The sequence below is a fragment of the Apteryx rowi genome, unplaced genomic scaffold, assembly GCF_003343035.1.
Source record: "Apteryx rowi isolate R43461 unplaced genomic scaffold, aptRow1 scaffold_747, whole genome shotgun sequence".
Classification (NCBI taxonomy): Eukaryota; Metazoa; Chordata; class Aves; order Apterygiformes; family Apterygidae; genus Apteryx; species Apteryx rowi.
The window spans coordinates 235628-249488 of NW_020451035.1; the positions used below are offsets into that span (position 1 = coordinate 235628).

General features: G+C 38.6%; 1 protein-coding gene across 2 annotated transcripts in view; it reads right to left on the reverse strand.

The window, feature by feature from the left end:
- Positions 1–419: 419 nt before the first annotated feature.
- GLRA2 (glycine receptor alpha 2) overlaps positions 420–13861 on the reverse strand; it is a 128449-nt gene continuing 115007 nt past the window's right edge. For both annotated transcript variants that reach the window (XM_026087950.1, XM_026087949.1), the window contains exon 9: positions 420–698. In XM_026087950.1, the coding sequence (XP_025943735.1) occupies positions 420–698 (279 nt within the window). The remainder of the gene's footprint in view (positions 699–13861) is intronic.

Genomic DNA, 13861 nt, shown 5'->3' on the forward strand with positions numbered 1-13861 from the left:
CAACATTATCCTGAAAAAGTCTGGTCCTCTTATAACTTACTGTACTGTAGCCACCACCGTCTCTTGGTAGATGTTTTAGGAGGATAGTTTGTTTTCTGATTCTCTTTTGTTTTTAAAGATAATAATTTGGTGATAAAGTTGGGTAAAATTTGGCCCCATTTACAGATGTGTGATCAATGCTGAATCTGGAAGAACAACACTGAAAGTACATATGGTGAACCCTTATTGACTGGTTTCATGGCATATTGTTTCATGCAATCACTTTTCTTTCTCTACTTTTTTTTCCTTTTTGTTCTTTTTCTCTTCAGTGTCCTGGGGGGGGGAAAAAGAAACCCTTAGTCCAAATGACAGAAAGACATTTCACTGTTTATTTACATGTGTATCACTTTGGCTAAGAAGTCCTGGCAAACCAGAGTTGCCTATTTCTTGTGAATGTCCTCATGCCTTATAATTTTGTATGTAATCCAGTAAAAGATGTTGAAAATGAGGAAGGCGAGTGGAAATGCAGCACGGGATATTGTATCAATCCTTTTTGCACGGTCAACAAACTTCTTTTTGATGGACTCTGAATCCTTTGGTGGTGCCAGAGGTGGGTTGGTTGGAGTGGCCTTGACTGCTGTGCCATCTTTGACTTGGAGACAGTGACCCATTCCATAGCCACTGAAATTGAATCTGCTGTCACGAGCAACTTCATCTTCCTGGAGGATAAAGAAGACAAATAAGACATGATCACCTGCCTACAGAGCACATCTTACATTTGAGTAGTTGAGGTGTACACCTCCAAAGCACCTAAGCAAATTAGCCGGTGAAGCTGTGATACAAAACCCAGGCCTCAAAGACAGGTACACAATTAAAAGTCCCACAAAAATACAGGGAAATTAGGCAAATATGAATGTTTGTGAATCTGAGCCTTAACTTCCCTAGCTATGACTAAACCACCAGACCTGAGTACCAGACTGTATCCCAAACCCATAGGGAAGAGATCTGACTGTGCACACTTCACCTCATTGCTCTTGTCCTGCTTCCTCTGAGAAGGAAATGTTGTCATGTTGGCTGCAGGGAGCCTGCTCTGGCCAAGCTGACTTGAATGATCAGGGACCCAGGACTCAAGCACATGATAATGTGTACCAACTGCTCCGTCTAACCATGGCCCCTGCACTTCAGTGCCTGAGCTATGAAACAAGGATAGATCACTTCCCCTCTCACTCACAGGAATGCTCTGAGGATCAATACCTCAAAGCACATTGAGTACTTSGTAGCAAGAGTTAGGTGCAATATTGGGAGATAATATAGCACCATCTTGAAAAAATCCATGCTCTCTCTTGTCTGAGAGGGAAATACTTGCTTTTGGAAAGGTGAGTAACTACCGCTGAACTTTATCATCATGATAACTGTGTGATGAAGTGGTTGTGACTGTTTGTCCTGGTAAATTCTCACAAMCATTTCTCCTGTCTGATAGCACAATAATATATGCGTTATAGTTACTGGCAGCCCTCCACAAAGGATTCAAAATCAGCAAACAAGCAACTCTATTCTTCTTTGTTYCACCAGGGATGAAACGTAGGTCCAAAAGCTTGCCCTAGTTAAAGACTTTCTTTTTGACTGACAAATATTTCATTGTTGACTTTAAATGACCGCTTCTTGGACTCACAAGGAGTCCACTCATGGGAAATACTCCCTCACATCTTTCACTACCCCACAGCCTTCTGATCCTAACAGAGAATCAGAGACTGCAAGAAAAAAAAAAACATTAAAGAGGCAAAATATTAAGGAGTCTACATTTGCTGAACTCAGGGCAGGGGGTGGGGTGGAAAGGAAAGAGGATAATTTACATAATTTACATCAATTCAGGATGCAAATCACTGCTCTCTTACAGGAACACCTCTTTCAATAATTGCATTTGTCTCTCCCCCCTCATTGGGTATATCACCTGGCTTGCTCTCCTTACCTCGGAGCTGACATACAAATGTGAATAAATAATAGAGTGACCCAAGGTTACCAAATAAGAAATGATCACTCTGAGATAACATTGAATGTGTCTGAAAGGAGGATAGGCAATAAATAGTGTTCTTAAGCCTCTGTCACTTTGGCGTGAAGACTATTCTATGGTGTACCCATGAGCAGGCGGATAATTGCACTATCGCAAGGCTGTTTGAGCAGTTATCCGAGGTTTATATTCCTTTCATCTCAAAAGCTCACCATCATTAAGAGAAAGAAACATGTTGCTCTTTTTTTWAATTTTATTTATTTACAGTTTTCAGTCTCTCTGTGAAAAATCTGAATCTGCTTGTCCTAGTGATTATAAATATGTAAAATGCTTTAAAGATGAACCCACTGAGACCTACGTTTTGGATAGTAGGTTTCTTTTGCATGACTTAATAACATTGCAAAGTCATCCAATAATGCAGGAAGCTGCCTTTCTTGCAGCACTTTCCCTGTTACTGAGTTTGAAAGATAAAATGCAAACCCAGAACATGAGAGGTGATTAAAAAGGGTAATAGATTTTCAGCAGCTGTGTTACCATATGTACTTTATTCATTTTTTTTTAAATTTAATTTCTGTTACTTGTGAGGGATCTGTGGAAGGAAATAAAATGTACTGAGCTCAACCCAGGACTTGGAGAATCTAGATGTCCATGTCCTGTTGGGTCACAGCTTTGTTGTGTAGGGCTGAGCAATTCATCTTCAATGTTACAGCCTTATTTTTGAGCTTACACTGTTGTAACTCTAGTGGGAGGCCATCTAAGATTAAGGACAGGGATCTCTAAATCTCCTTCTTTCAGGTCTTAAGCATCTAACCTTTAGCTGCAAGGATGCACCAGTTTCCCAACAGGATTTACAGCCCTGAATTTTCCCCAACAGACAGCTGGCTGTGCCATTTCTTTCTCAAAAAAATGAGAGGAAAGTGTGCCCAATCCCCATGCTGGCTTTTTATTTAGGACTTCAGTAGGTACAGAATTTACCCGGGACACAAGAATTACAGTATTCATCTAGGATATGAGGAGTATGTGTTCAATTTCCTTCTCTACCTGAGGAGATCTGAATCACCTTCTCCCCAGTGAATGTCTGTATCGGTTTGTTACCTGTTTTCAGAACATGGAGCTGTTTGTTGGTTGCAAAAAAATGCGCTCTTCTGCAGCATTTTTTTTTTAAGTTTACCAGAAAAACTCTTTTTAAAAAGACTGAATAATTAATTAAGAGAATGGCACTGTATTTCTACTCTGCTGCTTGTTTCTGTCTTTGATATTCTATTCTGACAAAACCTTAGCACTAGAGAGAGCCACCTAAGGACTGCAGCTGCTGTGATTATCTAACTGCCTATGTATGCAAACAAGGCCACAGTCCTTATAGCCATATGTTTTTTTAGCAGGAAAATTCTCCAGTAGTCATAGGCCCTGCTGCACACTTTACGGCACTTTGCAGTCTGGTGTGTGTCTCCCCGCTAAGTGCTGTCAACACCCACGGTCTTACTGGCAAGACCTGACCCAGTCAGAGCTCTCCAGCTTCATCATATGTCACCTAAAAGACCTTGAGGTGCCACCCTTCTTTCCTAAAATAGGTCTGCATTGTTGAAAATTCAAAATGAAACACTGCAGAGATTGAGACCCATGTGTCTGTCCTAGGCCAATATCTTTCTTGTGAGACTGCAGACTCCTCTCTGCTGCTGAATAAAAGAGAGCCAGGGAGTAAATTCAAGCACTAGAACTTCATTCTCCAAGCTACTTGTGGGTTAGCTCACTGTGTTGTGGCCCACACCGATGAGCTTTCTCCAAGACAAATCTGCTCCACTGCGGCTATCACTAAGCACTGTGGTCACTAGCCGCAAGGTGATGCTTGGCCTCAGGAACAAGGACTTGTCCCCAATGTACTTTATTTTAGCAATACAGACATAGTCAGAGAGACTCCCTCTAAAACACCATAATCACAGTGCAAAACTATAATCTGAAAATTCAGGTTGTCTTCCAACATTCTGTTACATATGAAGCATATTTGGGCGGAGTCATGGAGAAAGAATTCCAAATTTAGGTTCTTTGACAGAGAACATTTTGTTTATTTTTCTATATATGACATGGAGAATTGATCCCAAGCACCTTCTGTTAACAAACTGGCTATGTCTTCCTTTAACACAGGGGCTTGGTAAACTACTGAGCAAACTATCTCAGATACCCTCTGGCATGATGGCAGAATCACTCATCATTCTTGAGGTCGTATTCGGTTCATACCATCTCACATACCCTACAGTGGAGATTCATCCAAAGGTAGTCTTTGATCTGTGCTGTTCACCAACTTAGTCACTGACAAAATAGTGCAAACCACTTTGTAACATTTCTGTCTTTGGTTTTGTTGGTCTACACATAAAACTTGCTTTCATTTTAAAACAGACAGGACCTCACTTGCTTAAATCACAGGCTATTTATGGCTTTACAGATTTTAAAACAAAAATYGAAGACCAAATAGAAGCCAATGGGCACCAACTGAAGTCTCATATCCAGTAATCACTGAAGTGAATGTCTTTAACCTTCTAAAGGGATGTGAAGATAGTCTTGCATTATATATAGTCATAACTCAGTCTAGCCTTGATGAAGATATGGGGAAAAGCATCACAAGTTAGGATGAGAAATGGAAAAGAAAGAAATAGCAATGTGAAAGTATTTTGCTATTTTTCCCTCAGATGTTCACACTCTTGAGTATTTTAGAAGGATCATCCTTTGAAAATTAAACATATTTCCTGCATGTTGGGCAATTCTATAGACATATTTTCAACACCATCTAATTTATAAAATAGTTATATATATTATCTTGTGGTGCGATACAGAACATTCTTAGGTGCTGGCTTTAAAGAATTTTCATAAACAAAGAAGTGATTTTTTTCTTGATTATTAATTTCCTTACTAATCCAGGGGTAAATCAAGAGTTTCATATTCTTGTCATGGTATCCTCGTTTTCTTTCTTCATCTTCCATCTTTGTAAAGCTTTTGTTTCTACCCCATCAGGTCTAGAATATAACTAATACTATCAACTTCATACTACTGCAATCAGGAATGGGAAAAAATCTTTAGGTAATCTAGCCCTTTCCTCCCCATGCATGCACAGCTTTCCATACAACGCATTCTGAAGTGCTCTGTCCAGACCATTTTTTAAATGCTTATTGTCAGCATTAACTCAATTTTAACAACAAGTAAAATGAGAGAGGGGCTGGCTTCAACTACTGTATTTAATTTACTCTCTGATGTGATTTATTCATTTAATTTTGCTACTTCTTTCCCAACATATGGTCAGCAAACAATTTAAAAGAATATCTGGTTTGATTAAATTTCAAGGACATAGAAGATTAATTTTAGGTATAGATTAAAGAACATCAGGGAAATTTTCCTTTTTGGCATTCATAAGCACAAAGTTAGAAAACCACAATAAATTTAGACTTGAATGCAAAATTAAATCGATAGGAATTAGATACCAAAATAGCTTTGGAGACTTTATTCCTAAATCATCTTTATGATTTTGAAACACCTCCCATTTCTCAGTACATTACATAATTCACAGTATGGTTTCACAAAGACAGTCACACTCACATGATTTCAGTTCTCAGGAGTCAGTGAGAATGTGAATGAAGGTAGTTCAGCTGAGGTAGCATATCTGGATTTTCAAATCATCTTTAGTCCCCCACAGAAGGCTCTTAAAAAGCTAAATTGTCAGAAGACAAGAGGGAATGTTGTTTCACAGATTAACTAGTTAAAAGATAGTAATAAAGTTTAGGAGTAGAAGATCAGCTTTATATCTGAGGGAAGTTGTGGGAGGTGATCCTCCATGGATCTGTACTTGAACTAGTAACAGGGAAGATATTTACAAATGAGCTGGGGRGAGGCGTTCCAGAGCAAGAGCACCCCAGTGAAACAGGTTATCCAGAACTGCAAAATCTAAACCCAGCTTTGCAGAAGGAGCTCTAAATACTGAGTGGCCAAGTGAAAAAATGGCAGCAGATGAAATCTAGTATTGATAGGTGCAAGCTAAAGCACATTGCAAAAGATAACCCTAATTGTACATACACAGTAACGGGCTCAAAATTAGTTCTTTCTCAGGAGGGTGTTCTGGGAATCACTGTGTAGATGATTCTGAAAACATTAGCCCACTGCTAAGCAACAGCCAGGCAATTGGGAACAAAACAGAAAACATAGTTCTGACACTTAAAGCATTCACAGTGTGCCCAGTTTCTAAATGCGAGGAACATTTCTGGTCACCCAAACTCAGTAAAGACATTAGAAAAATTACAGTTAGAAAAAGTACAAAGGGGAGCAGCAAGGATGACCAAATATTTCTTTTGCATGAGAAGAGACAGAGTAATTGAGCTGTCTGCATCAACTTAGAAAAGCTGTGTTTGAATGAGGATATCACAGAGATCACAAAATCCTAGTTAAAATTAATATTAAATGGAGAAAATGAACAGGTTATGGTTAGTCTTTTTTTTGAAGTGCAAGAAATAGGATTAAACACAGTGATACCACCAGGGAGAATTTATTCTTTTTCTTTTTTTTTTTTTTTAAGGAATTTATTTTTCATTTAACTGTGTAAATTATTGTGAAAGGATGTTTCAGAGGATGAAAATAGCAAAATGGCACAAATTCATGAAGAATAGGCTCATTTGTGGCTATTGAAGGTGCAAACTTAGTTCAGTTTTTAGTAATTTGAGGGTYTTTTTTTTTTTCTCCTCACATGGCCCTGCCTTGAGGCTAAGCCCTGCCAATGCAGAAAGAGATGACTTTGATACAGCAAGCCTATGTGTTCCAGTTCCTTAGAGAGGGGCAAATGTAGAGACAGAGCAAGATCTGGGTGATACTTGGTAAGGAAGAGGTCACTGACAGATTTCTCTGGTTTGTTCCATTCTGGGGAGCCCTGGAACTCAGCTTTTCTACGCCAGATGCCACTCCATCTCCTTATTTAGTTCAGGCTCCAGAGGAACAGAAGGTGATGTAAAGTTGTCACTTTCTCATCCCAGTTCTGCCCAAACTATAACTCAGGCCAGTCCCAGAATTTGGCCTAAATATTATTCTTCCTAGATATTCACCAGGGTGTTTCATCAAAGTCATAAGCAGTCTCTGACTGACCCTACTGTGTGATCCTGCTCAGTCAGGGTGTACCACTCTGTATATTACAGTAGTATTCATCCCTTTTCCACCTCTCTTAACAGCAATTTTCCTGCTCAGTGGGGTTTGCTTTTCCCCTCATTTGGACGCTCATGCTTTATAAAATCTAAGTAAGACAAACCTCATATTATAAATATCATCAACATTTTAATTATGAAAAGAGAATTTGGTCATTGCTGTCTTCAGTAAGGATTTCCAATGGATAAATTTAGGCCTGTTTTCGAGAGTTCTGTTTAATAATACCTCTTATCTCCGATAAACAGCAGAAAAATCTTTGAAGCATAAATGATTTACTTACTCRTTCTGTAAGAAAGAACAGCAAGTGAACTGTTGTTAATACAATAATGAAACAGTAGTTAATGTGGCTTCGCTCTCCTCTACTAGGAACTGAACACTATCCAAATGAAAGAATAACATAATTTAAAAAKGTTGTGGTGCAAAAATATTTTCCTGGATTGAAATATCTTAAAACGGAACTGAAATCTTTCAAGAATTACTTTAATAATAGAGATTATACAGTCAGTAATGGTGATCAGGTTGTTACAAAAAGAACGATTTTTCTTTTCTTTAGTAAAGCAAGACTTCTTCCCTTCAGATTTTGTAAGTTCAGTTAMTATAAATTTCTTATTCAACCTCATGTTTTATATATAAGATATAATTAATATTTTAATTTTGGGAGAGGAAGGGGGAACCAGATGAACTCTTGTTTTGCAAAGTATCATAGATGTTATGATAGAGAATTATAACTCCTAAATAAGGGCAGATTTATTCCTGACACAGCAATATTGTGTCTCAGTTTCCCTCTGTTTTAAATGAAAGCAGTGCTTTAAAATGTCCAGGCTCAGTGATGTGTGAGTGTCCTTGTATAGGCATCATTTGTCTGGATATTAAGTTCTCTCAGGACAGTGAAGTTTGGAGACTTGACCGCTCTTGGATAACAGTTCTGCCAGTCTCTTTTTGATGAAAGGAGTGACTGGTCAGTTTATCAATGGGAACTGCATATTAGTCTGTTTTATATCAGACAAATGCATGTTAATGACTTAGATTTGAAGGATAATATGCTTTACCAGAAGTCTGATGGATTCAGGGCAACTAATTTCTCCTCATCCTGTCTGCATGTAATTCTGCGTAAACTGCAAGGCTAATATTTAAACATGATTATTCCAACATTTTAACTAGTGTGTGGGATAATAATTAATGGGGACATCAAAGCACATGAGGGAGGTCAGCAGGGCACAGTAGGTAGGGAAAAACATGAACATGAAGAATTTTGGACAGAAAGGTAGAGAACAAAGCMGTGCAGAGACAACATGGCTCTGCTTTGAGGAGCGAACTTTGCTGTGGCTTGCTTCCATTCTGATGAACTGAACAGCATGAGCCTCTGTGAGCTTAGTGCAGCATCAGCTCATATGATTAAAACAGCTACGACACTTTACCTGTCTACATACTGAATAAATACAGCATAATGCAAACCAAGATTATATTTGCTAACATGCTCCAAAACCTAAAATATCTATGGAAACTTACCTAGAATGAACCTTCCTTTTGCTCTCTGCAAAACAGCAGCCTCTTTAAAGATTAGACGGCACCATAAGCAGACCCACCCTGTTTGCAGTGTTTAAGCCCTAGCCTCAGACTTCAGCACTCTCCTACCCTGAAATTTGCTGCCTTCTGCAGGGTCAACATAGTCCAGCAAATCCTGTCTCAGGACAAGGGCTCGCTGTGCCCTGGGTGTGTGATGGTTTTCTGGGAAACTATCATTGCTTTCTTACAGCAGCACATGAGACACCTGAGCCTGCAGGCCCTGGTTGCTGATGGAAATATTTGAGCACAGGCTTCCTCAGGATTTTTCCCAGAAGGTTCTCTGGTGCTTGTCTTCAAGCAGTTTTAAATATCTGGGGGGAGATGTTTTTATTGTGCCTTTTTTTCACTGGTCTCTGCCTCAGCTATAATCAACTTAGATTACTTTGCTGGAACACCCACGTGTCCTGACCTTGGCAGCTCAGAGYATCTCATTTGTTGAACAGTCAAAATTAAAGAAAAAAAAGTGTATGCATGTGTATACAGACCAGAATTGACACCTATGGTCTGATTTATGTGGATGCAACTCTTTGAATGTATCAAAAATATACTATACATATTCACTTTTGTATTTTCATTTTGATTTGCTTCTATGATGGATTATTCTATRAAGTTCTGATATTATTTATTCACAGCAAAATCAACATTCATTATGAGGTAAAAATCAGTGGCACTCAATGCTATAGCAACTTGATGGTCTAATCTTTACACAGAATTAGGTTTTTTTCTGGTCTGGTAACTAATAAATCCACAAATTCTACAAGGTCATTTGAAATACTCATACAACRGAAATGAAATAATGTTTCACTTCAGATGAGTTTGATAGTTTTCATCTACTATATTATACATACACAAATATATATACTCACACAATCTGTATATACCCACATACATAGATGTGTATATATACGTACACATACAGACTGTTTTTCTTGTGTGCGTCTACTTAGTTTAGTAGTCTAATGCATTTGGATTCCCTAAGGGTATCTGTTAATGGGAAATCTACCTAGTTTGAATTTGTGTTTTCCTGTTTAAGATTAGGAGCGCTCTTCATAATGTTTATCAAACTGCAACCTCCATTTTTAATATCTTTTCAAAATGCTAACATTTCTGCTAGCTTGTCACCTTCACATGGGACTGAAATTCTGAGGAGCAGGGACAGAGGACACCTGAGTAAAGGTTATTAAACCTTCTCAATCTTCTCTGTCCAAGGAAAGACTCTTCAGTGGAGTTTTGGCACCTGTCCAGAAGACCCATCTGCCCAGACAGGCTGGTAGCTAAGCAACAGATCACTTGGTGGTAGACTATTATTACTTGGCAAAACTGATTAAAGGATAACCTGAAACAATAGATTTGATAACATATGAGAAAAGTCAGTACTGAGAGATACAAAATTCAGTTCCTTTCTCAGCCCATATCTGCTCTCACCCCTTTCTGCTCTTTGCAGCTAAATTCCCTTCTCCCAAAGAMAAGACAAATCATAAAAGAAGAGGTTATTCTCCTCCACCTTGCCAAGACTAGTTCTGAACTGAGGGGGTTATTCTAATTTTTAAGAATGTCAATTTTTTTTTTTTTAATAAAATGTCATTTTCAGTTTTAATACCCACAGAGCTTCTAATTGCTCAAAGAGCTTCCAGGTGCAAAAAAGCATTTTGAAATGTATCACTACTCATTTGTACTACCATTCACTATATGCACCATGCCCTGTTGCTGGCATGGAAAGCCGGAGTTCTTGCAGAGTGTATTGGCCCACAGAGCTTTTGTGTCTTTGTTCTGACTGCCCAGAACTTGCAATATGAACCATTTAGGAGTTCTGGAAAATGAACACAGTAAATGCTGCAAAACCAGAAAGTGGCATTTTGCTTTTATTCTAAGTTGCAAGCTCAGCAAAAAGAGTTGCCAGTCATGCATACTACATGTTGTTCTAGTCTACTGAAAACTCAGTAACTGGTAATGTATGCATATAGTAATAGATTAAAGACTTGGCACACTTCTGGAATACTCCAATGGCATGTCCGCTAGCAGCAATACCATCTGCTTTTTCTTATACATGCTAAATTTATAACATTGTGCTAATTTATGTATTAGCTTACACACTACCTACAGGAAATTGTGCTTAACAGATAAGCAATATTTGGGCTTTGTGACTTCTCTTCAGCAAACAGTTGGCAAATGTGTCTCCAATTACTCTCAGTTCTCTCCTTAGAGCAAGGAGTTTAGAAATCAGGAGAATTGATTATGTACTCTTCTTATCCCTAAAAGAATGACAGTGACTTGTCAGTTCAACTCTTATTTCACTAAGTATTTGTTCATTCAAACCTGAGTGGAATTTTAAGAACATGTTTTAACAAACCGAAAGGTGGACAGACTTTCACCTGGAGTCTGGACACCAATGTTATACAAGAATCCTGATATTACACAGATAAATTAGAATGTACCCCTTCTGTACTCAGTGGCAGTTTTACTATAAAAGAAAGTTTACCATTAACAGCACCTTCTCTTCAGCTGGCTTTCAGCTTGACATTACAGAAAATAACCACCTTATTGAGCAATACCATAAAGAAACCTACAAAACACATAGGCATGTTCTTCCTGTGACTTGGAAAGAAAATAAAAATATTAAAACAAGAACCATTGAGTAAGCGCAATATTGGCAATATCTCCCTCCTCAGAAGTGGTCACTGAAACTCTGAGGCATGAGAAGATAGAACACCAGGCTATGAAAAGCTCCTTTCGATGGTCGTTTTGGGTTTCCACTGGTCCTTTTTCCAGTCAACATCATGGCTGGACTGTTTATGGGTGATCCCAGAGCTAGTTCACTTGCAGTGTCTCTGCATGCCATTGCACTGAATGATTTCTCCCCAAAAGGATAAAAGGCTGAGTTATACTTTCTTTGGGTCTGAGCGAAGCAGGTATTTCAAAGTGTTAGACCACTGAACCATCACCTGAGGGGACAGGTGTGTAAAGGATATTTTAAATAGATACATATAATAGATGGCTTCAATTCACCTGTCTTGGAAAGGCTCATAAAGCAAATGTCAATATAAGGAATAAGGCAATTTGTTTAGGATGATTAAGAAAATCTGGCTAATATATCTAAGTGTGACAATTCCAATCACATCTTCATTTCAATTTACAAGGAAAGAAATAAACTAGGCTTCATTATTGTTCATGCTGCTGGTGCTATATATTTGACATGATAATGTACAGTATTAGTCAGTAAATTGACTCACTAGACTGCCCTTGATCATATGCTCCATTTTCTGCTCAGCAGGGCCTTCTCTAACAGCTATATATAACCAGGGAGAAAAAAAGAGAGACAGTTCTYTCTTAGATCATTATAAGATGATGTTGCATTCAGTTTTCCTGTTGCTTCAAAGGTTATAAATGATGTGRTCTTTTTGCCATCACAGATAATATATGGCTGCTGTTTGTCTGACTTGTCAACTCCTCATACAGAAATCCAATACTCCCCACTTGTCACACATTCATTTCAGACACGTGTTCTCTTGCAAGGCCCAACATGGAATAGTCACTGTACTTCTATCTGCCAGTTTTTCAGTCTTGCTTTGTATGGTCCTTCCTTGTCAAACCACAGTTGTGACATTAGCAATCACCATGAATACTTGCAGTAAATGTAGAATTTCCTGACTGTAATTAAAATTCTGCATGCTTTCTCTATTGAATAAAGAAAATCATTATACACCTTAATCCTTAGCTCTGTTCTTCTATCATACAGTTTGTAAATGTCTGATTGCTGAGCTAATTGCTCAGGCAGGTTGTTTTTAGACTGCATCATGCATATATGGGTTTTATATCACTGTCAAAATAGGTATTAGATTAATCCTGGCTCCTCATCTAAAATGTTGAAAAATTGCTTCCTCAGTCCAGGCAGAAGTTAAAATTAGGATGAACCTTTAAAAAGTGTTAGAGGATGAAGGGCAGTTCTCAGGGCTAAGAAAGGATGAGAGCAAAGACTTAGAAAGCAGACAACTCAGTAGGAGAATGGCACAAATTACAACCATACAAACTGTTGTAGCTGTATTTCAGTATCTGAGTATCTGCTGCTGTGTAACCTGTGCTGCTGCAGAAGGAAGAGGAACCAAAGAACCTTAGGATAGAAAGAGCCTATTGTTATTCCTGTCCAGAATGGTAAATAATTGTTGAGAGTCTTTTTTAGTGACCTTTGTTCCAAGAGTACTTGCAAGTCAAGGAGAATTACAGGATGTAAATCAGAAATACTCAGCTCCAGGTCAGCACGTCCACAAAGAGATATAATTCAGCTCACAGTCTCCCTGAGGAACAGTCCCTCACAAATCTCTGTTAGACTCACTCACGATATATTGGGCACATTACAGAAGAAACTGTTTAAGAGCACTGATTAATATTTTCAGTGACTGTAAATCTCCCAATGTGCTGCCTGATGCTGGCTACACCAGCTGGCTTTCAAAGACTCTTCTGGTCCTGTTTTCCATGATCCTGTGATTCTGTGTTTGCAGTTTGAAGAATGGAATAGAAATCAATAACTTGCCAGGCCAAACAGCTTTCTCTACATTGTAATGCTTTATACATGCAAAGAGGCTAAAGTCTAAGCCTCTCGGCTTTGAAGCTTTGAAGTCTCCCGGAAAAAAAGATCCTCAGGCTCCCATGAATCTGGTACCAATTCCTAAGTCATCTTCACCTTGATATGGAAGACAAGAGGGGGAGGACTTGTGGATAAAGAAAGGACAAAATTCACATTCCACTGTGGCCTGCCAATTACCTGCTGGGGTACAATGCTTTGGGAGTGCAGACACCTGTCTCAGGTTAAGACAGCCCTTAGCTTGCATGAGAAATATGGTATGGTAAGCCTCCCAGAATCCCTTCCTATCTCCCATCTGCTGAATAAGACCTTACTGAAGGAGAGCAAATTCTTGCTTCATAGTTGAAAAAGGTAAATATTTGGCAGAACACTCAGGAGAGTCAGGTTAGGCAGCAGAAGCTCCAAGAACACTTTGGCTGGGATACCATGCCACATGCAATAAAACCATCTATTAGCATCATGTGGGTTTTGAAAAATATTCATGAAATAACAACTCTTAAGATCAAACCTGGCATCTGATGAAAACAATCCTTTGCCATGATATAAATCTGTTATTC